Here is a 21,974-nt window from a genome sequence, read left to right as displayed (position 1 = left end):
ATACTCCCGCGCGATGGTAACGACGGTTACGATAGCTTGTTAACGATGATTGTAAACGGCCCAGCGATTGGAAGTCGCTGCGCCGCCGCCCCCCCCCCCCCGTCAACAACTTTCCGCTAGAATCAGATCTTGCTGATCCCATCCCTGGTACATAGTGTACATGATTTAGAATAAATACTAGGGCTGGCCCGAATAGTGGTTTCTGGCCTCCGAATATTTGGACCCTATTAAAGACGAATGTCCGAATATTCGTTCCGCCCCGTAACGTCCGACGGGGGTGGGGTGGGGAGGGCTTGTGGCGGAGATGGCTCAAATATTCGGATCCGTTCGTCTGGTCTCCCGGGTCCAAACTTTGCCTTCGTTTTGTCTTCAGTTAAACTGAAGAATTCCCAAACAGCGGAGGTCTTCAGCATCTTGTCTTGTGTTTATGCAACGAAGTGAAGCGTGACGTCAGAGTCGGCAGCAACCCGGCCATTCAGGTGGTAAGAAACACGAATGGAGGAGCAGAGATGAGCCGAACACGACGGGATGAGCCGAAGTGGGCCGAAGGCGAAGGGAAGACGGGGGGGCGGGGGGGGGGGGGGGGGCGGATATGGACGAATATTCGGATACCAAAATTATTATCCGGATACCGCCGTAGCGAACGGATATTCGGGATATTCGGGTCCAGCCCTAATAAATACACACCAATATGTCTGTTTACATTCATACAAAAGGACATAACAACAGCAAAACACAGCTGACAGAAAAGACCCAACTAATATTACGCATAAATAAAGAAAACAAATTGTTAAAGCAATCATTAATTATTACAGTAACCTGTGCACACCCAGTGCTGTCACACCCCCACTTCATCCCTCTCCTCACCCAAACTGTTCCAGAGTTTTACCCCACAGAATAAAACGCAGAATATTTTCCTGTTTGACCAGATTTTGTTTATTTTGAAGTTGTATTTTCCTCTTAAATGATACAAGGAATTCCTGATCTGTCATCTCACAGGGACCTTTACTGCAGTCCTATTAATGATCAGAACGCCCGGGCCTTGAAAAACAATGTAGTGAGCCGTTTAAAAAAGCTTTTACTTTGTTTTCCTCCTAAATTTAACCAGATTCCAACGGCAGCATTTTGGGAGTCCAGGCGCCCCCGCTTTAATCCCAGATATATGGAGAAGTCACCGGCTTGTGCTGCACGTTTATTTTGACAAAGGCTTTGTTAAACCATAAAACTGTGGAGCGGCAGATCCCAGAAGCAAAGGTGCAGAGTATTTTCAGCAGTGTGTGAAATTCCCCTGTGGCACCGCTGCAAACACCAGCGATTGTGTACAAGCATGCATGTGAATAAACAGAATTATACACACAACCTGATAAATGCCTGCTCTCATAATAAGGTGCTAGAATTTGTCAGAACTAAATCCAGAACCACGGCTGCCAGATTTGCAGTGAGAGCTCCGGTGGTCGTACCCAAACACAGGATCTTGGTTTTGTATCGTCCTGAGGGGCAGACTGGACAGAACTGGTTACCTCTAACATCAGCTTAACGGAATATTTGGGAGAAGAGGTCATGCTTCAGCCAAAACAAAAGTGAACCACAATCACGACTCAGCATTTCTGCTTTTAGTTCAGCGGGCCACACACAGACAACACGTGTCTGCCAACGTAGGAATGCTGGACGGTGATTCCTTGTAATTATGGACCTCTGTGGGGAAACTAATTACAAACTGTTACCCCCAGTATGTCATTTGGTGTGCCCCGGATTAGCCTCGCTGTGTTCGGCTAACGAATCCAGCTCTGACTGTCCCAGCTGAGTAAACAGTTTACATCTCTGCCGTGGCATTAGCAGCATCCCGGTGAGGTAAGCCCGCCCGTTACCCGTCACCCGTCACCCTGCTCATTCTGTGCAGTTGTGTGATGGCTAGCTGACGAGGGCTTAAGAACGAGAGAAGTCCACGTGACTGCACGCCACTCGAGACGGCGACTCGCTCGGCCCTGCAGCATAAAACTGTGAGCGAAGACGCTGCTGTGTGCCCGTTGTTTGTCAGGATTAGCGGTAATTAATTTTACACTCAAGTGTCTTTTAAGAATAACAAAGCAAGCTGTTAGTTTCACAGTTGGAACTTTATGATGTTGAGCTTAATCTCGTGACCGACTGCGAATTTGTGCTTTTATTTATTAGTTCAAAGGGCAGAAGACTCAAAAAACACTTCAAGTCTTCATCAACTTGCCTTTCCTACTGCAAGATAATCTGTCATTATTGTTGTCATCTTACAAAAAATCAACCAACAGAAGATCTGGAGCTTGCTCAAGACACAGTTTATCCCAGTGAGTCGACGACAGACATGATTCTGAAACATTTAGCATTTCTACAGCGCTGTAACTTACAGCTTTACACATTTATGTTGCTGACCTTTGTCTGACATTTGGTACTGATGCAGCAGACGGTTAACAAACTCTTATTTTCCAAAAACACTCCTGCAGAATTGGGTGAGAAACCACTGTGGGTTCATCGTGCATGACCAGTTTCTAAAGCACAGGTGTCAAACTCATTTTAGTTCAGGTTCAATTTTTATTCATTCTATTTTTTAATTTTTAAAAATTAAAAAAAATCACCAAATTTGGCAATTCTTTCTTGCCAGATTTGGGGAGTTTTTTTTAAAATAAAATTTTTAAGGGAAACTTTTAAGGGATTTTTGGAATTTCTTCCTGAAGGTTTGGCAAATTTAAAGAAAAAAGAATATTTTCACAGTGAAACTTTTGATTTCCACATTTTCAACATTTCTGGGATGTTTTTTTGGTGGAAATAAACAAAATGTTAAAAAAAATGTTTCTCTAAAAACATTCAGAAAAAAATCACTGGATTTTGGTTAATTTTTTTTCTGAATGTTCTTAAAGAAAATATTAGAACTTTTACTTATTTGTATGTACTCACTAGATATTATCAGGATTTTTGGGGGGGGATTTTTATTCATTTTTTGAAAATATTTACAATTTTTTCTTATTTTATTTTTTATATTTTCATTTCTTGCCAAATTTGGGTATTATTTTTAAATAAAACTTTTAAGGAATTTTTGAAATTTTCTTCTTGAAGATTTTGCCAAATTTTTTTTATACGTTTTGGGATTTTTTTGCTGAACTGTTGGATTTTTTTTCAGACAAGGGAGCAATGTTTTTTGTGCCCGTAAATGAGGACAACAGGGGGGTTAATGTGTAAAATATGAGAATGGACAAAACAATCCAGATGTAGTGGAGCTGTGAGGCAGCATAAACACTCCTCACCACCACTGTGTTTTGACTGTGGTGCCCTCAGAGGGACACTTCATCACATATGGTTCAGCTGCCAGCGTGCACCGTCTGGTTTACTCTTCCATTTGCACTGGGTTAAAAATAGCAGCCGAAACCTGCAGACCGTCAACCTGAAAGTTGCCCAAGGAGCAGGTGTGAAGATGAAATGACAGCGCTGAATGTGCTCTTTTAATGCCAGACCCATTAGTCTCTGAGCATGTTACTGTGCTCTGCAGAAGGCTAGACTCTGTTTTTCATCACTGAGTCAACTCTTTGTTTTTGGCCGGCGTCTGACATTTTTTAAGATGGATTTTTGGCATTTTCTGCCTTTATTTGAAATGTGGTGAGAGAGCAGAGGAATGACACTGCAGGCGGGATTAGATCTTCAGCTAAAAGGACATTTTAGCCCTTCTGGTATTTGGCCTCATCACCCAGCTGTCAGGATGCCGGCAGGAGACATTTTGCCGTTTTGTTGGCGTCACAGATTTTTAGTTACCGGTCCTGTATGTGCTCACCTCAGCTAACTTGTTGATGCAAAGTAATCACCTAAAACCGATCTTCTTTTCAGTCTGAAACATTTTAATAGCTGTCAGTTCTACTCACTGCCAGGCATCATTCCTTAACCCTCCTGTTGTCCTCATTTACGGGCACCAAAAAATATTGTTTTCTTGTCTGAAAAAAATCCAAAAATTCAGCAAAAAAATCCCCAAATTTCTGAATATTTGCAAAACCTTCAGGAAGAAAAATTCCAATAATTCCTTAGAAGTTTCCCTTAAAAGTTTTATTTAAAAACAATACCCCAAATTTAGAAAGAAATAAAAATTTTAAAAATAAAAATTGTAAATATTTTTCAAAGAAACGAATAAAAATCTTCCAGAAACCATCCTAAAATATCTAAAGTGATTACATATATATCAGTAAAACTTCTCACGTTTTCTTTAAGAACATTTACATAAAAATCAACCCAAATCCAGCGAAGTTCACTGGATTTTGGTTGATTTTTTTTGTGAATGTTCTTAAGAAACATTTTTAGCATTTTTTTTTCCGCCAACAAATGTTCAAAGATTTCACAAAAATGTTGAAAATGTGGACATCAGAAGTTTCACTGTGAAAATATACATTTTTTCCGCATTTCAAACTTTAAAACGGATCAATTTGACCCACAGGACGACACCAGGGTTAAATGAAGCCTTATTTAATTTCCAATTATATGACTTTGTTCTTGCTCAGTAGTGCTCCTTCAGTTACCTCATGGAAAATGCTGCGGCTCATGAACTTGGCGCTTCACACCACTTATATCCTTCTGACTTGGATAGCTGAAGGCTGCTTCCTGTCTGCAGTTTGCTCCTGAGGTCAGGACCCTTCACGGCTCCCCAGTGGAGCAGCATCTTCTGGCCATCAACACGGCTTTTAATACCCACGCCAGTGTTGAGGTGACAGCCTAGCTGTCTCCTTGGCAGATACCTCGGGGTTAGAGCATAAACAGGTTCATGTAGCTCGTTGGGTGGCAGGCTGAGATTAGTTTACACACAAGTGCTTTGCAGACCTTCATGGTGGGTAGAAGAAGAGCTGCTGTGGGTTAAATCAGAGAAGTGGAAGAAATGTTTGCAATCCAATTTTTTTAAAAAAATCAGCAAAAAATTCCTCAGATTTATAAAAAAAAAAATTTACAAAATCTTCAGGAAGAAAATTCCAAAAATTCCTTAAAACTTTCCCTAAAAAATATATATTTAAAAAGCATCGCCAAATTTGACAAGAAATAAAAATGTAAAAATTTAAAAAATATCTAAAGTAATTACTTATATATCAGTAAAAGTTCTAATATTTTCTTTAAGAACATTTGGAAAAAAATTTTATCCAAATGTTCTTAACCCGTTAAAGTACGGCGGCCCGCGGGCGGGCCGTTTTTTTTATCGGTATACGCTTTTTTTTAAATAGAAGGACACTGCAAACACGATTATACAAACACTATACACACATAGAAAGCTGAGATTCTCATGAATCCGCCGGTATAAACCACTTTCAGATGTGATTACCACAGCGGGTAATATAAACACATTTATCCAACAAACAACAAGTCAAGTAAACGTGCACAGCTCACCTGTCGACGCAGTTTGGACGCTCGTTTCTGGTCATAAAAGAAGATAATCCACAAAAACCGGCCAGAACCCAAGCTTAGCCATCCAGAGGAAACAATCCAGTATAATACTTTGGCCAAAACATGTCTCGAAATAGGTAAAAATCCAGAAAACGATCGGCTCCGTGCGCGTGCACGCGGCGCGTGGTGGCGCTGTGCGTTTCATATTCACTGCATCTTTCTATTATAACTTTATCATACACGGTCCTATTTTCTTTGTTCGCGATTCAAAATGGATACTGGAGGCTTCTCGACCGCTTCAAACCGGACTTCAACCAATCAGGTGACTCGTTTCCGCCTACTTCGGCGATTTACCCAACCATGGCCGAGTCTGACAGATATCGATTACATCACTTGATTGACTTGTTTCTCAGCAAATCACGCCGGAGGAAACGTTAGATTGACAGGCCTGGTAGCCAATGAGCTTGCTGAATGGCTTGCCTATAAATCCCGCCTCTGCCAGCGGCTTGATATGATATTTCATTCGTGAGCTCCGGGGTCCACCTGCTGTTTCTCTGTATTCCTCTCAATCTGTGTGTGTGATCGACACTGAAGCCTATCTGAAGTGATTTTTTGAGTTCTTTATGAGTTTTTGGAATGAAAATGAAGTGAAAAGGAATTTATACCATTCTGTAGAGAGTGTGCACAGTGTATAAAGAGTGTATCCAACATTGACAGGGGCGGAGCATATCAGTACAAATACATGTGTGAAACACTCATTTCTTGTAGTATTGCTCTGAAATTTTGACCTGAACTATGTAAGACCCCAGGCTTTTGCAATATTGTGTTTTCAAGCTGTTGCAGTGCTGCCACACTGATTTTCAGGTGTTTTATTAGGGAAAAAATGTAGGCGAGAAAAAAAATTCATCCTAATTCAGTGTGTTCCAACATACATAACTCTGTGCCAGTAGCACCTAGAGTAATTCTGACTGCACTGGGTGAAAATTCAGGTTGTCAGCTTTCAAATGAGACCCCAACCATGCATGTACTCCAAACAGTTCAAGAACAGCATTCAATTTACTTTCTGTAAATCTCAGTAGAAATTTCGGGCGGAAATTGACCAAACCTTTATTAAAATTTCTTTTTTCCACTGAAAAATTTTCCAAAAATTTCCGAGAAATGTTAAAAATGTGGAAGTTTTCACTGTGAAAATCTAAATTTTTTTTCTCATATTTTCAAACTGCAGGACGACACAAAGGTTAACATTACAGGTTGGTATATACTCTGAAAGCAGGGTATTAATGAGGGGATGTGCAGATTTTGTGGCAATTAAACAGTATTAAAAACATTTACATTCAACTTTGAATCTACTGGATGCTTTGTGGCTTTCAGTGGAATCACAGGATCCTCAGTAGCAGATGAAGTTTTCACATTTATCATGAAAATGTGAATTTACACACTTCATTCCCATTCTGGGTCTTTAATAGACTCCTAATCCATGCTCGCTTAAAGGTTTCAGGTTTTAGCTGCAGTTCAAAGTTTGAAAATTATTTAATTGTTTATTTCCTTCCATCTTCGTATCAACATAAGATTCCCTAAATTTGAACTGTGCCACATGTAGTGCCATAAAAGGAAACGTGTTGTATCTGTGCAGCTCTTTACTGCAGGTAGTCTGTATCTTTTATTATGCTGACAGACGCATCAGAGCTGATGATGCAGGGAGACGTGTGTGTAGCTCGTGGAGTCCTTACAAACTCTGAAGGTCTTTGCTGTTTGCTTCAGAATGCTGATCTTGCTGATCTGAAGGAGCCAGGCGTCCGTTTGCAGCCGCTCTCCTGTCCTTAAGTTTCACCCTCTCCCCCCTTCTCTTTACACCCTATCACGTTCTCACTTGCCCTTCTCAACTCTGCACCGTCTACGCTCTGCCATGCCAATCTGTGTCTCGCCCTGTCCTTCTTTCCCGTCTTGATTTTTCTCCGTCCATTTTATTTCCAGGTTCCATTTGGCTGCGACACGAGGACACGTCGACTGTCTCAATCTCATCCTGGGACACAACGTTGACATCACTGCGAGCGATGCCACCGGTGAGTTCAGGCTGGATGAAGGAGATGATGTTTGCCAGGAAATGGGGCTTATTAGTGGTAGCGCGTTAATTTACGACAAAGTGCTGCTGAGCATCAAACGTCTTCATTTTCCTCGTTATGACAACATAAAGTAAGAATGAGCTGATCCAACAACCAGCCTAAGCAAAAGATTCTCTTTCAAGTCCTTTTAACCTTTAATCAGCAGCGGTAATGGCAATTACAGATTTCAGTAATTGCTTTTTGACTTGTTATATTTCCAGCCGAAAATATCCTTAATGCAATTTTGACTATCTGCAGTTCTAATTAATTATATCGGCCCCTCGAATGTGACGAGTCTTAAATGGTAATTATTGGTGGCAGCGTTTATATGTTCAGTTTATGTTGCACATATCATTGAACTGTAACTCGTAAGAATGTAGTTTCAGGTTCAAATGCAACTAGTAAAAAACTAATTTATTTAAGATAAGAGATGAGATATAACTTTAATCCTAAAGAATAATCTCACGTCTATGTATATATGTGTGCAATTTCTTTTATAAATAGTTCAAATAAAGTTTTAGATGTCAGAACAACCTTTGATATCTATAAATTAAAGATATCTATGAATCAGTTTGACTACTTGAATTTCATTTTTTATGTGGGGAAAAATAGATTTGTATTACTAAAATTCACATTTTGACACATTAAAAATGGCATTATGACATGATGAAATGTAATTAAAAAACAATTAAAGCTAGAATGCTTCTCGTCTATGGAGTCACAGGAGTGCCACATAAAAATATAAATAAATAAATAAATAAATAAATGTGTCAGTATAAAGAGAAATAAATAAATGTGTAAATATAAAGAGAAATAAATAAATGTGTAAATATAAAGAGAAATAAATAAATAAAAGGAAAATTTTGTCTTTGCTTTTGCCTTTTCTGTTTTTTCCTTTTCTTTCTTTCTTTCTTTCTTTCTTTCTTTCTTTATATTTCCTTATTTATTTATTTATATTTTGATGTGGCACTCCTGTGACTCCATACTCGTCAGCCTCATTTATTTGAATGAATAAAGACTCTTAACGACAGAGATGGAGGCAAAACGCTGCAGTTGCTGCTGCATTCATGAAGTATCTGACCTTCCTGGTCGAATGTGACAAAATAAACACACTTTATTTGTGCCTCAATACGTTTTCAGTAAAATGGAAGACTTTGCCACATTTTGAATGACATGCATTCCCATTAGAACTGCATGACTGACGAGTGATTCATTAGTGTCCTTGGTTATTCATAGTAGCTGTGGAGTCCTTTACTGTGCAAACACATTTATATCAAGCTGTGACTCAACCATGAGGGATTATTACACATGAAGGCACACCGGCTCTACATAATACTAACCTGCAAACCCCTGATTATGAATGTACGTCATTTTTTAACTTGCTGAAATTGTTGTTCTTTAGGTAAAAACGCCCTTCATCTGGCCTCCAGACATGGACATTCTCTGTGTGTGCAGAAACTCCTGCAGGTAAAGTGCAGCTGATCCCTGCAGGCGGAAAACAAACGATTATGTCTCTTAATGATGATCACCACTTTATGCGACTTCTTTCTGCTGCTGATGTTAAGCTGATACATATTCTAGTTTTGTAGAGCAGCTTCTCAGCCGCTAACTAGTTGAAGTAGAGCCCCCTCAACCCTCCTGTTGTCCTCATTTACGAGCTCAAAAAATAATTCCCCAAATTTCTGAAAATTTGCAAAACCATCAGGAAGAGAATTGCTATAATTCCTTAAAAGTTTTATTAAAAAAAAATCACCAAATTTGGCAAGAAAATTCTTGTAAATGTTTTCAAAAATGAATAAAAATCTTCCCAAAAATGCCTAAATATGTCTACAGTGCTTACATATATATCAGTAAAACTTTTCATATTTTGTTTAAGAACATTCAGATTTTTCAAATGTTTTTAAGAAACATTTGTAACATTTGAGTTCGGGTTGTTGGTGTCACAGATTTTTAGTTACCGGTCCTGTATGTGCTCACCTCAGCTAACTTGTTGATGCAGAGTAATCGCCTAAAACCGATCTTCTTTTCAGTCTGAAACATTTTAATAGTTGTCAGCTCTACTCAATGCCTGTTGTCCTGTTGTCCTCATTTATGGGCAACAAAAAATATTGTTTCCTTGTCTGAAAGAAATCCAAAAATTCCGCAAAAAAAATCCCCAAATTTCAGAAAATTTGCAAAAACTTCAGAAAGGAAAATTGCAATAATTCCTTAGAAGTTTCCCTTAAAATTTTTATTTAAAAAAAAAATACCCCAAATTTGGCAAGAAATAAAAATATTTTTCAAAAAAACGAAAAAAATCTTCCAGAAACCATACTAAAAATATCTAAAGTGATTACAAATATATCAGTAAAACCTTTTCTTTAAGAACATTCACATAAAAATCAACCAAAATTCAGCGAAATTCACTGGATTTTGGTTGATTTTTTTCTGAATGTTCTTAAATATTTTTAACATTTCTTTTTTCCACTAAAAATTTTCAAAAAATTCCCAAAAATGTTGAAAATGTGGACATCAGAAGTTTCACTGTGAAGATGTATTTTTTCTCCACATTTTCAAACTTTAAAACGGATCAATTTGACCCGTAGGACGACACGAGGGTAAATAATCGTGGTCCGCTGAGCCCCTCCATATCGGTCAGCGGTAGGCCCTGTTGAGTCACCGTGCCCCGCTGAGGATTTATGTGTTTACAATGAGGGGGCTATCGCTGTAATGCTGTCCTCTCATAGTGTCGTAGCCCACCCCCCTACCCCAAACCCCCGGCTCCTCCTCTCACATGGCGGTGATCTAATGGAGGTCGCGGCTGTTGGCAGGAGGTTGTCAGCGGTGTTGACAAGCCGACCCTCCTGCAAACCTGCCGTCCATTCTTAGTGCCGTCAACACACCAGACATAGCAGCTGGACGCCAGCACCTCCGCTATCTCCCTCCGTCAGCCCAAACCCTCCAGCTATAGGGTGTCCTCCGCTGTCAGCTCCCGTTGCCGTTCCCGCCCCCCCTCCTCTTCACTATGTCATTTGAGCGTGCTGCTAATTTTTGGCCCCTGTTGCTGGAGAGAGTTGGGTTTTTATAGTGGGGGGCTCAGAGCTGGCCGGCTAGCTTACCCAGCAACATCAGGGCCCTGTTAGCATTGAGTCCTCAAGGCTTTCATAGCGGGCCCTCATCACCACCGTGGTGCAGCGGTGGGTGTCCCAGCAGCTGACTGACTGTGTAGAGATGTCACACAGCACAGCGCCGCTTAGCCTAATATGACCTGCTGCTGCTGACTGGCAGCTTCCACTGCCAAGTATTGGACATAAATGCATTATTATTGTTATTATTATTATTATTATTATTATTACACAACTACAATACTGAAACATAATCATTTTGTATACTTGTATTCAGAGCTGCACATTAGTATCATTCTGCTTATTTGTTTTTTAAAAGCTAGTCTGTCATCTTGAGCAAAGCTAAATGAAGGATCTGGGTTCCCTCTAAGTCAGGGGCGTCCAACATGAGGCCCGTGGTCCAAAAGTGGTCCTCCAGAGGGTCCAATCCGGCCCTCAAAGTGTAAAAATTACAGAGAAGACATTAACTGCAGATTGTAAATTAGTAAAACTATAAATTTAAAATCATTTCTAGACCATGACAAGTTGTTTGGATCAAAACGTAAAATACTAGATTGCTCATTGTTCTTTTGTCATTTTGTGTCGCATTTTTGTAACATTTTTTTTCTGACTTTCATCTCACGTTTTTGTCATTTTGTGTTTTGATTTTTGTGGTTTGTCCGTTTTTTTTGTCACTTTGTAACTTCTTAGTTGAATTTTTTCTCTTATTTTGTTTCATTTCGTGTCATTTGTCAGATTTTTTGTCATTTTGTGTCTCATTTTTGTAATATTCAGTCTTGTTTTCGTTCGTCACGTTTTTGTAGTTTGTCGTTTTTGTCCTTTTTGTCTCGCTTGTGTTTTTTGTCTTATTTTGTCATTATGTGCCAAACTATGTTTATGTTTTTTAACAGCACAACTGTCCAGTTGGAAATGTGGACCTACAAGGGAGAACAGCTCTACATGACGCTGGTAAGACTCTATCCAACTCCACTTTACTCGGACCGGCTCGGCTCAGATGTAGTAACTGTAAGATTGTACTCAGTATAAAGCCCAAACTTATGGTTTAATAATCTTATCTAGTCTGATTTTGCTGTATTTACATACCAGTATATTCTACTCCAGGTTGTTTCTGTCATAAACTTATAAAACTCAGAAATGGTAGAAGGTAGCTTCAAACCAGCCTGTCCAGATTTACTAAGAAATTGTCTGAAATGACAAAAAAAAATGTAAAAGGACTCAGAAAATGACTCATAATTGTACTAATATAACTTCAAACTGTCTAAAATTACTCTAAACTGGTTCAAATAACTTTAAATCTGACCAGAAAAAATGACAAAAAAAAAATCTAAAAGGATTTGAAAACTGTTGAAAATGACTCCGATTTCAGCCAAAATGATTCAAAACTGGTTCAAAACGACTTGAAGCTAGTCCAGACTTAGAAAAATGATCTGAAATAACTTGAGATCCGTGCACACAGAGGTTTTTTGCCAGAGCCAAAAGAAAATCAAGAGCGTTAAAATGTTAATTATTGAAAATAAAAAAAATCTAAATGTATTTTTACCCAGGTTTGCTAATGGGGTTTCATTTGCTGTTTGTTTCATTCAAATGCTTCGAAATGAAAGGAAAATGGGGAGATTGCTGTCAAATAAAGTCAGCTTATTGTCTACAGACCGATCAATGTCCTAACATCATCCAAAGACCCATCCTCAGTCAGGCAGAGAGTTTTCTACCCAAGAACTGGATGTTTTCTACTCTAGTACGATACAAAAAGGTGATCTACTTTCTTTGTTATTGAGGCCATAGTGGGTGAAAGATGTTATATTGCTCGATCAGTTAATAATTATCTGTAAACGGGCATTTCTTATGCTTGTCAAAGTTAGCAAAAAGTGAATGAACGGAGGCTTCCTAACGATAGAATTCCTGGCAGAGCCGCTGTGTTGTTAGATTTCATAGGTATGAATAATAAACTGAATGTACAAAAGACCTACCTGTGAAGTTTAACCGCCTGATCTGACGTTATAACCAGTGAAAAGTGTGTGAAAGGAGCTAATTATTTAATGCTAGTGTCAAATAAAGTCTTGTTTTCGTAATGAGTAGGTGAATATCAAACCTTTCCAACTACTAAGTCTTAAGGAATTTAAAATAATCTTTCCTCTGAAAATATACCGGGCTTTGCAAAAGTTCTGTTACACTTGCAAAATGCAAGCAAAATGAACACAAAGATTTTTTGGTGCAATAAGATCATTTTTTATTTTCCAAATATTTCAATACATGTGTTAATGATAATATTAATCAGAAATGTGGCCACCCAAAAGTTTTAGCTTATTGCACCAAAAAATCTTTGTGTTCATTTTCGTGAATGTCTCAACAAGTGTAACAGAACTTTTGCAAAGCCCGGTACAGTCAAAATACCTGAACAAGTGCGTTTTTCAGCTCTAAAGCTATGTTTAGCACAATCTGTTGGAGCCAGATTTTTGTGCAGCAGAAAACCACTTCTGGATGTGATTCTAAAACTATATTAATACTAAACAGAATCAAAATATGTTACGAGAAAGTGAATTTTCAGTTTGTTTACTGTAAAACATTCAGCAATAACTGTACAGTCGGGGGTTTCATGGATGTTAAATCCAAATTTCAACTCAAGCCAGTGGAAAAACAAGCGACTGATGAGGCCAAGAAGGAATTACAAAACTATTTTTTTTCTTTTTGGTATGAGAGAAACCAAATGGTGTGAAATAATTCTGGTTTTCTGTGTTTTTCTGCACAGTCATGGCCGGCTGCCCCTCCAGTGTGAAGCTGCTCTGTGACAGCGGGGCTTCTGTCAACGCCGTCGATTTTGTGAGAATTGATTTTACCCCTCGTTTCACACAGTGTGCTGAAGTAGCCTTGGCAATTTTTCCCATGTGTTTAGTTGTCATTGTAGAACAGCAGACCTGTGTGTTTGTTTAAAGGCTGTTAACCTCATCAGTAGAAACCTGCATGTCAGATCAACACAAACATGCAGTCTGTGGTCCTTTATTCGTTGTTTTGCTGTTTGGTGTGTTTTTTTGTCTCATTTTTGTTGTTTATCCTTTTTTTGTTGTTGCTTTGTAACTTGTTTAATTTTTTGTCTCTTTTTGTTTTATTTTGTGTCATTTGTCTCATTATTTTTGATGTTTTGTGTCTCATTTTCACAATATTTTGTCTCGTTTTTGTCCTTTTTGTCTTGCTTTTGTTTTTTTTTCTTATTTTTGTCGTTATGTGTTTTGCTTTGTTCATTGTTTTGCGTGCCATTTTGTGTTACGCTGTCTACATCCTGAAGCACTATGAGCACTTTAGATCTCAGAGAAATGGATTTTCTGGACGGTATAGGTCTGTAATATGCTACAACTTTGCGTTTTTCGTGGAGTGTTGTGTATTCATGCGCTTGTGTTTGGTTTTTCTTCAGGACGGTCGGACTCCTCTGGTGCTGGCAACCCAGATGTGTCATCCACGTATTTGTCAGCTGCTGCTGGAGCGAGGCGCTGATTTCACCGTCCGGGACAAACAAAACAAGTAGGAGACCGAAGCCCGCATGGTGTTTGATGGGATTTGTTAGCTTAAATAACTGGAACACACAACAGGAGGCTTTGGATAGAGCGCTATACAGATATGTTAGACAAGTCAGAGCAGCCAATTAAAATTATAGTAAAAATTATCGTACATTAAATGAATAGTCGGCTAGATTAGCGACCATAACAATAAAGGAACTAGGCAGTTTAAAAATTAAAGAATTAAAATTAGAATTTAAAAATCAAAAAAGTCAGAAAATTAAAAAAAATTGAAAGACATCACACCAAAGAACGAGGCAGCTAAAAGTAAATTAAACCCAGAGAGAACATCTAAAACAAGACGACATGGTCATCAATATCCCCCGCCACATGTGATGTCTATGAGTCTATATCCAAAATAGTCATAAAGGGCCATAACTCTGTTAAATATCATCGCACAGGTCTCATTTTTGAACTTGATCAAGGTGTCCATGGTGTGAAGCTACACAATAAATTTCGTAATCCTAGCTGTAATAGTTTCCGAGAAAAGCTGTCCCCTTCATGTCGGACGGACGCACGGAGGCCAAACCTATATCCCCCTTTTCCACTTCATGGAGGCGGGGGATAATAAACTGAACATAATACAGAATAAAACTAAAGTAAACCTCACATAAAAGCACGTCCGTATACGTGGGTTTTAAGAAGTGATTTTAAAGAAGTTTTGGGACATTTTCAGTTGCAGATAATTTGGTAAAATCAGTGCTAGCTGTTAACTTTGAACCAAAATTTATTCCCTTAAGCCCTCATAGCTTACATTGCAGCTACGGACTATACAAACTTTTTAACAAAACAGCATTAGGCAGGTGGCAAACGAGCAGTTCTACCACTGTACGCTTTTACAGCACGTTTGTATCTTTGCTCTTTAATATAACATCTTGAATCTGCATGTTAGGCGTTGCTAAAAGGCAGCACTACGTGTAATATGCGGAAAATATTGTGAGCTAAGCTAGCAGTTAGTCTACAATGCATGAAGCTTCACTTAACTGAAGCTATCCACAGAGAAATGTATCATGCTAAGCTACACTAACACGGATGAAATGGTTTACAAGCTAAGGTTTAAAATTACGTTTTACTGCTAAATTGAAAAACACTTAGTTAGCTAGTAGTTAGTTGCTGACTATCTGTTGTTTGCAGACACGCTAATCAGTGCTAATCAATTAGTTTCATTTCAAAGGTCAAAGGTTCTTTATTGTCATATCATTCCACATTTGCACATGAAACAATACGAAATTGGACCCTGGTCCTAGTTTCAGCCATAAGACAATATAAAACACTTTCATAAATGACAATATAAGTATAAAGAGACACACTAATATATACAAACCTTCAGCATAAATATATGTGCAGTGAACCATCAGTTAGTGCAATATTTAGTAGATAAATAAAGAGCCTAGTGCAGTGTGTATGAATGTGTGTGCCTGTTTGTGTGTGTGTCTGTGGGGATGTGTGCATGCATGTGTGTTTGCGGGGAGAGGTGGTGATGATATGAAAACAGAGTCTACAGAGACCTGTTCAACAGCCTGACAGCTTCGGGGAAGAAGCTGTTTCTCAGTCTTGCGGTTCTAGTCTGGATGCTGCAACTAACAAGTCTTGAAGTGTTTGTGTGCAGGGTGGGTGAAGTCCTTCAGGATGGAGGTGGCCCTCCTCCTGCATCTGTTAGTGTAAATGTCAGTGGTGGTGTGTAGACTGCCTCCTGCAGTCCTCTGAGCCGCTTTCACCACCCTCTGCAGAGCCTTCCGGACCAAAATGAAAGTTCTGTTGTGCTTGTGGCTTCAGAAAAGTAGCTGTGTGTACGATATGGCACTGCTTCATTCATTAGAAGAGCTTTGCTGCTGCAAAGTGCTTCGATTCGGAAACCAGCTGTGTTTCCACCACACTGTGAGAAATGAAGTTAAGGGGTTAGTACATCTTATTTCACAGGTTCACAAAGCCATTATATTGTACAGGCTCTTAACAATGTTTGATATGACCCAATTTAACATGTTATACATCATTCTAAAGCTTATAAGTTACAAATGATCATTTTAACAGTTAGAAGTTACATGCAGTGATCCCAGGGGACAAAATGTTGTCATAAACATGCCAATGCACATTTCCCGGTGACCCATCTTTAGATGCTATCTACAGCCATGGCCATAAGTTTGGACACAGCATGACTTCCTGTGTCTGTTTTGATGTCTGTTACAGAACATAACTAATATTTTTTGACAGCACCAGTTTAATTAGTCAACAAATCAACAAGGGATATAATATTATCAATAAATTCCAACAATTGGAACAATTTTGTTCCCAAAACATAATATTAGAAGAAAATAACAAAAAAATGCAGTACTTTCACAACCAGATTTGGTAAGAATAACAAAATGACACCAAACTCTTTTGATGTTTTTTTTAAATATGAAACTTAATATAGTTCTCAGGAGTTGTGTACTGTATTGTAAGTGACAATTTTGTGGTATGTTCTAAGATTCACAAGTGTCATGGAACCTGTGTCCAAACTTATGGCCATGGCTGTAGTCAGAGTCCATAAATTTTGTGTTAATGACTATTATACCTTTTGATAGAGTAACCTACGGTAAAACAAATAATGGGTGCTTTGGGGATAACTCTTTTTCTTATTGCCACAGCAACCATTTCAATATAAATAACTCTTTACCCCAGAATGAAAATGGTCTTAAGTGGTCAGATTATAAAGTATTTAAAAAAGCATCTATTATTTTAAGAAGTACTGTCTTAAGAACAATCTGTGCATGATTGCTCAAATAGTTTAAAAGTTATTAGGTTTTATGTATCGCCTGTCCCAAAAAATACAGATTTTGAGAAAATGGCAGATAAAGATTGTGACCCATGCACAAGTACTCGCCAAGCTGTTGTATGTCACTAACTAAACATTTCTTTGATACCGAATGAATAGTTTAAGCACTCTATTCTGTCTATAAACAGGCCCTAAAAGTCTTAGATATGAAACCTTTTCGGTATCATCACTGCAGCATTTTAGATAAATATAGTCTGCTGAATTGGGGAAATTTTGTCAAATTTCAAGATGCTCTTCTGGTTTTTAAAATCCTTCATGGTTTGGCCCCACCACCACTTAGCAATTTTTTAAACTTGAGTAGAGGACGAACCAGAGCCGCCGCATCACATAAACTAATTGTTCCCTACAGAGGCAGTGCTTTTGGCAGGTCTGCCTTCTCAGTGAGAGTAGTCGGGTTTTGGAACTCCATACCTTGCCATATACGCAATGTCAATATACTGAAAGTTTTTAAAAAATTGCTAAAATCATGGTTGCTTGAGAATCAAGTTTGTACTCATAGCTAGACATGATTTGTTTTAAATTGTCTTTTATTTTGTGCTACCTGCCTGCTGCCAATGTTGCCATGTCTGCATCTATCAATGTTATTGTGATGTTTGTTGTATGATGCTGTGCTGTGTGGATGTTGTGACTGGTATTGGTGTTATCACTGTATTTTAATGAATTACTTACTCTTATTTTGTTACGCTGTTGCTGGCATTTTCACCTGCCCAGGGACTACAGTTGGAAACTAGCTTTATAGGTAAAACTGGTACATTTACAGAAATGTTGATTAATGTGCACTGTCCCTGTTCAAATAAACTAATAAAATTAAAATTAAAATAAAAAAAAAACTTAAATTTTTTTTTTTAAATTTTTTGAGGCGTATAAGGTGTCCTCCCCCCTTAAAGCAGTACTCATGCCTGTGCTGCTACGCTGGTACAACAACACACAGAATCCCTGTCTTAGTTCTGTATCTTGCAGTAAAGTCATGATTTTGTGCTCTGTCTTTTAAAATGTAAAAACAGACCGCTATAAGTGGCAGCAGAAACGGAGCAAATCATCCCAGTTCTCCCACCACAGCACTGGATTACTCAGCAGTGGTTCAGCTAAATACGCGCTGAAATGTTTTGTTCTGACAGCCTCACGTTCAATGACGCAGTTGTTCCGAGGCTAGTTTGTGCACGCTCACGCTCACGGGCTGTTTCTGCTCTCTCTGTCAGGACGCCGCTGATTCTGGGCTGTGAGTTCGGCTGCAAGGACGCGGTGGAAGTGTTGCTGAAGAGCGGCGCTGACGTGAGGGCGGCTGACGGCCTGGGTCACGACGCGTTCCACTACGCTCAACTCAGCAAGAACCCGGAGCTCGTCGCCATCGTCAAAAGTTACCTAGACAAAGCTACAAGAGGTCAGAAGGCAGAAAAACACACTGGAGACAGAACGTTTATCAATCCTTTAGGCCTTTGTTTGACATAAATACATGAAGAGTGCGTTTAGAAGAACCACTGATAGCAACAAGGGGTTTTCAAACCAATAAAGGAGGAGGGATACTTTATAAGAGAATGTTTCATTCAGTGATTCACTGACCTCCATAGCTCGTATCCTGATGCGGTTTTGCTTTTGATTTCCACTGGTTTGTTTACATAAACTTGCACTGTAGAATGTGGAATTATTGTCAGTGATGAATGTAATTATCATGGCCATCGATTTTTGTTGTTATCTTTATGTCAGGAAGTGTTTTCCAGCAGTTTGCAGTTATAATATTTCGTATCATTTGTCGGTTATACAGGATGTCCCAAAAAAGTGACATCATTTGAGATGTCCATATCGGAGTGACATCATCATTTAATAGGATTTATTTTGGACATAGAATGTTTTATTCTGCAAAATTCTAATGAAAAATTCTGGGAGACGGTAATTTCATAATGTTTCAGAGTTCTTACAGATGTTCCATGTGTCGCCTGTGACGCGGCACACATCAAGTCAGTAGTGGAGTTCCTGCCAAACTCGCTTCAACATGTCGTGTGTGATGTTCTCCAGAGCCTCAGTGATTCTGTTTTAGAGTTCTTCTACATGTGTGGGAAGTTTCACGTAACCCCACAGAGAGAAATTGCGTAGTACGTTGTCTCCATCGTTAGCAGATTCTCGTGAAGATAAGCTCGCATGCTGAGTTTTACAAATTCTTCGGTGATGAAATGATGTCAAATTTTTTGGGACTCCTCGTATTTTGGTTTGCTTTTTGTCCTTCTTGGGTCCATTCTCTCCCTTGAATGTTCTTTTTTTCCATCTACATAATATTGCTAAAATTAGGAACATGTTGGCTCAGAGAGATGCTGAGAAGCTCGTCCATGCATTTATCACTTCTAGACTGGATTATTGTAACTCTTTATTTTCAGGATGTCCCAGTAACTCCTTGATAAGCCTCCAGCTAATCCAAAATGCTGCAGCACGTGTACTGATAAGATCATGTTTCTCCCATATTGGCTTCTCTTCATTGGCTCCCTGTAAAATCCAAAGTTGAATTCAAAATTCTTCTTCTCACATACAAAGCGCTTAATGACCCAGCCCCATCATACATTAAAGACCTGATAACCCCATACCATCCCTGCAGAACACTTCGTTCCCAGCATTCTGGCTTATTGGAGGTTCCTAGAATTTAAAAAAAAAAAAATAGAATGGGAGGCAGAGCCTTCAGCTACCAGGCTCCTTTCTTGTAGAACCAGCTCCCACCTTCAGTTTGAGAGGCTGATAAACTCTCTCTTTTTAAGACCAGGCTTAAAACCTTTTTATTTCTTAAGTCTTATAGTTAGGTCTTTTATTATTTTATTTTGTTTTATTTCTTCTTAAATACTTTTTCTTTTTAAACTGTTTATTGTATTGTTGTTTGTTGTTTTTATTATTGCATTTCCTCCTTTTATATTTATTCACTATGATAGCGATGTTTTAGATGATTTTAACGTTTGTATTTTATCATCGTGAAGCGCTGTGAGGTGCATTCTTGTATAAACGGTGCTTTATAAATAGTTATTTTTTTTTTTATAAAGTTATTATTTTAGGTAGCTCTGTTCTGTACACGTGTCTCTCAGTCAAATCTTGCTAACCATTTTCCATTTTGTTGCAGATAAAGAGGCTGCAAAGATCGAACAGTGGAAGCGTCAGGTAATGCTGCTGTTTTCAGTTTCATCCATTAAACCACACCTAGAATGAAAGGCATATTTTAATCCCCACACTGCTTTGCTGACATTAGAGAACCTTCATTAGTACAAGCAGCTTGATTGGAGTAACGATGGAATGACATTTTGTTTCCAAAGTCATTTTGTTAAAGATGACAAAGGTCACAGTCGCTTGCACCCCAAAGCGATTGTTGACGTCACTTATTTCTGTCCGTAACGTCCATTTCCAACCTTCTAAAAGACACAGTGAAACCTCTTCTGCTGGGTTTTCTCTCTGCTGCTCCACCTTTCACATCAGTTATTTTGGCTCGGTGTTGTTTATCTCAGCCTTTTCTGCTTCAGAGTCTAGATCCTGCTGCCCACCTGTACATGACTGCCACCTAGTGGTTCAAAATGTAAACGAGTCTTTAAAACTCCTTCTCCTCAGCATTCAGTGGAGAGAACGGAGGCGGCCGAGGCTAGCAGAAGGGATCAGATCATACATGTAAGCCTCCCTCTTCTGCACAAACATGCATTTATTTTGGTTCATGAAGAAACTTTCGCACTCCTAAAGACTGACGCAAAATTAATCACTAAGATATTATTAACAAACTACTGATGCATTTGGTGTTTTTTTTAGCCTTCAGTGAACAGAGTTTGATTGGTTTGATTTGTGTTTCAGGACCTGGAAAGGCAGAATGACGCCCTTCAGGAGGGTCTCAGGAAATGCCACCAGGAGCAGAAAGCTCTGCTGGATAAGGTCAACATGCTCCAGCAGCAGCTCACACAGGTACATCCAGCAAGAACAGAGGAGTTAGACCTCCACGCTTGGGGCTTGTTTTATTCACACACATTTTCAGTACATGCAGATATTATAATAGAAGCTCAGTGGAATCGAGCTGTCTTGGCGTAATATCACGGTCTCAGATTCTGCTGAGATAAAATGTGATTTTAGGAAGCGTGTAGTAATTTTCTGACCTGAGGTGTTTCTTCCAGAGGTCACAGAGCAGATTGGTTATGTAAAAGATTGATGATTGACTTTTCTCATTGTTAGCTGCCAGAACGAATTTCCTTCACAGGAGAACGAGGAAATTAAATGAAGTGAATTTCACTGACACTTTTGTCAATTATTAATCCCTTAATTGACTCGATGTACGATCCTTTTTCATCTGCAGGAAAAACTGGCTGTGGAAAACACTCACAAAGAGGTATGAAATAAAGTTTTCATCCTTAAATTTGTTTCATGAATCTTAAACTGGATTCACACAACAATCAGTTTATTTTAGAACATTAACTCTAAAAGAAAACGAAGCTTAAAGGCACAACTTGTGAGTGCGGTGTGGAGTATCTGTGTTTTATTAACAGAACTAATCATCTGTAAACGGAGATAGCACACTAGAAGTTAAGACTGAAAGTAATTAATGAGTCACAACAGAACATTTCCATCAGTTCTTTAATTAATCAACTTTTTCTATAAACTGCATCTGTGAATAAACTGAAACTTACATTTTCCCTAAAAATGTCACGATGTCTGTTGCCTTTTTTTTAAATTAATCCAGTTAATTGGATGAATGTATGTTTGTGCATATGGTTTATTACCCCGGACACAGATGCTGTTCTGTCTCGTAAACATAAACTCTCCTCCAGACCAGCTGTCCTCTCTTTAGGATTGCTTTAATTGCTGCCTGAAAAACTTTGACTACAAGTTGCTGCTTGGTGTATTTTCTGCACTTTGGACGAACGCTTTGCTCCAAACATCTTCACTAAGCTCTTTTGATGCAACTTTTATGAACTTGTAAGAGTAGTTTCAAAAACACAAACTGTAGAGTGCTGAATAAATTAGTAGGTCTGTTTTTAAAAGACCAAAACAAAACCGTTCACAGAGCATTTTTCAGAGCTTTAGT

General features: G+C 38.7%; 1 protein-coding gene across 2 annotated transcripts in view; it reads left to right on the top strand.

Moving 5' to 3' along the window:
• The window catches only part of uacab (uveal autoantigen with coiled-coil domains and ankyrin repeats b), a 65,296-nt gene that overhangs the window by 34,470 nt on the left and 8,852 nt on the right, over positions 1-21,974 (top strand). For both annotated transcript variants that reach the window (XM_051936600.1, XM_051936604.1), the window contains exons 3-12: positions 7,351-7,439; positions 8,881-8,945; positions 11,473-11,530; positions 13,329-13,399; positions 13,989-14,095; positions 18,145-18,326; positions 20,040-20,077; positions 20,519-20,575; positions 20,753-20,860; positions 21,246-21,278. In XM_051936600.1, the coding sequence (XP_051792560.1) occupies positions 7,351-7,439; positions 8,881-8,945; positions 11,473-11,530; positions 13,329-13,399; positions 13,989-14,095; positions 18,145-18,326; positions 20,040-20,077; positions 20,519-20,575; positions 20,753-20,860; positions 21,246-21,278 (808 nt within the window). The remainder of the gene's footprint in view (positions 1-7,350; positions 7,440-8,880; positions 8,946-11,472; positions 11,531-13,328; positions 13,400-13,988; positions 14,096-18,144; positions 18,327-20,039; positions 20,078-20,518; positions 20,576-20,752; positions 20,861-21,245; positions 21,279-21,974) is intronic.

The sequence above is a fragment of the Acanthochromis polyacanthus genome, chromosome 2, assembly GCF_021347895.1.
Source record: "Acanthochromis polyacanthus isolate Apoly-LR-REF ecotype Palm Island chromosome 2, KAUST_Apoly_ChrSc, whole genome shotgun sequence".
Lineage (NCBI taxonomy): Eukaryota > Metazoa > Chordata > Actinopteri > Pomacentridae > Acanthochromis > Acanthochromis polyacanthus.
Note: the sequence above shows the minus strand (reverse complement) of the source record. Positions and strands in the feature narration are given on the sequence as shown.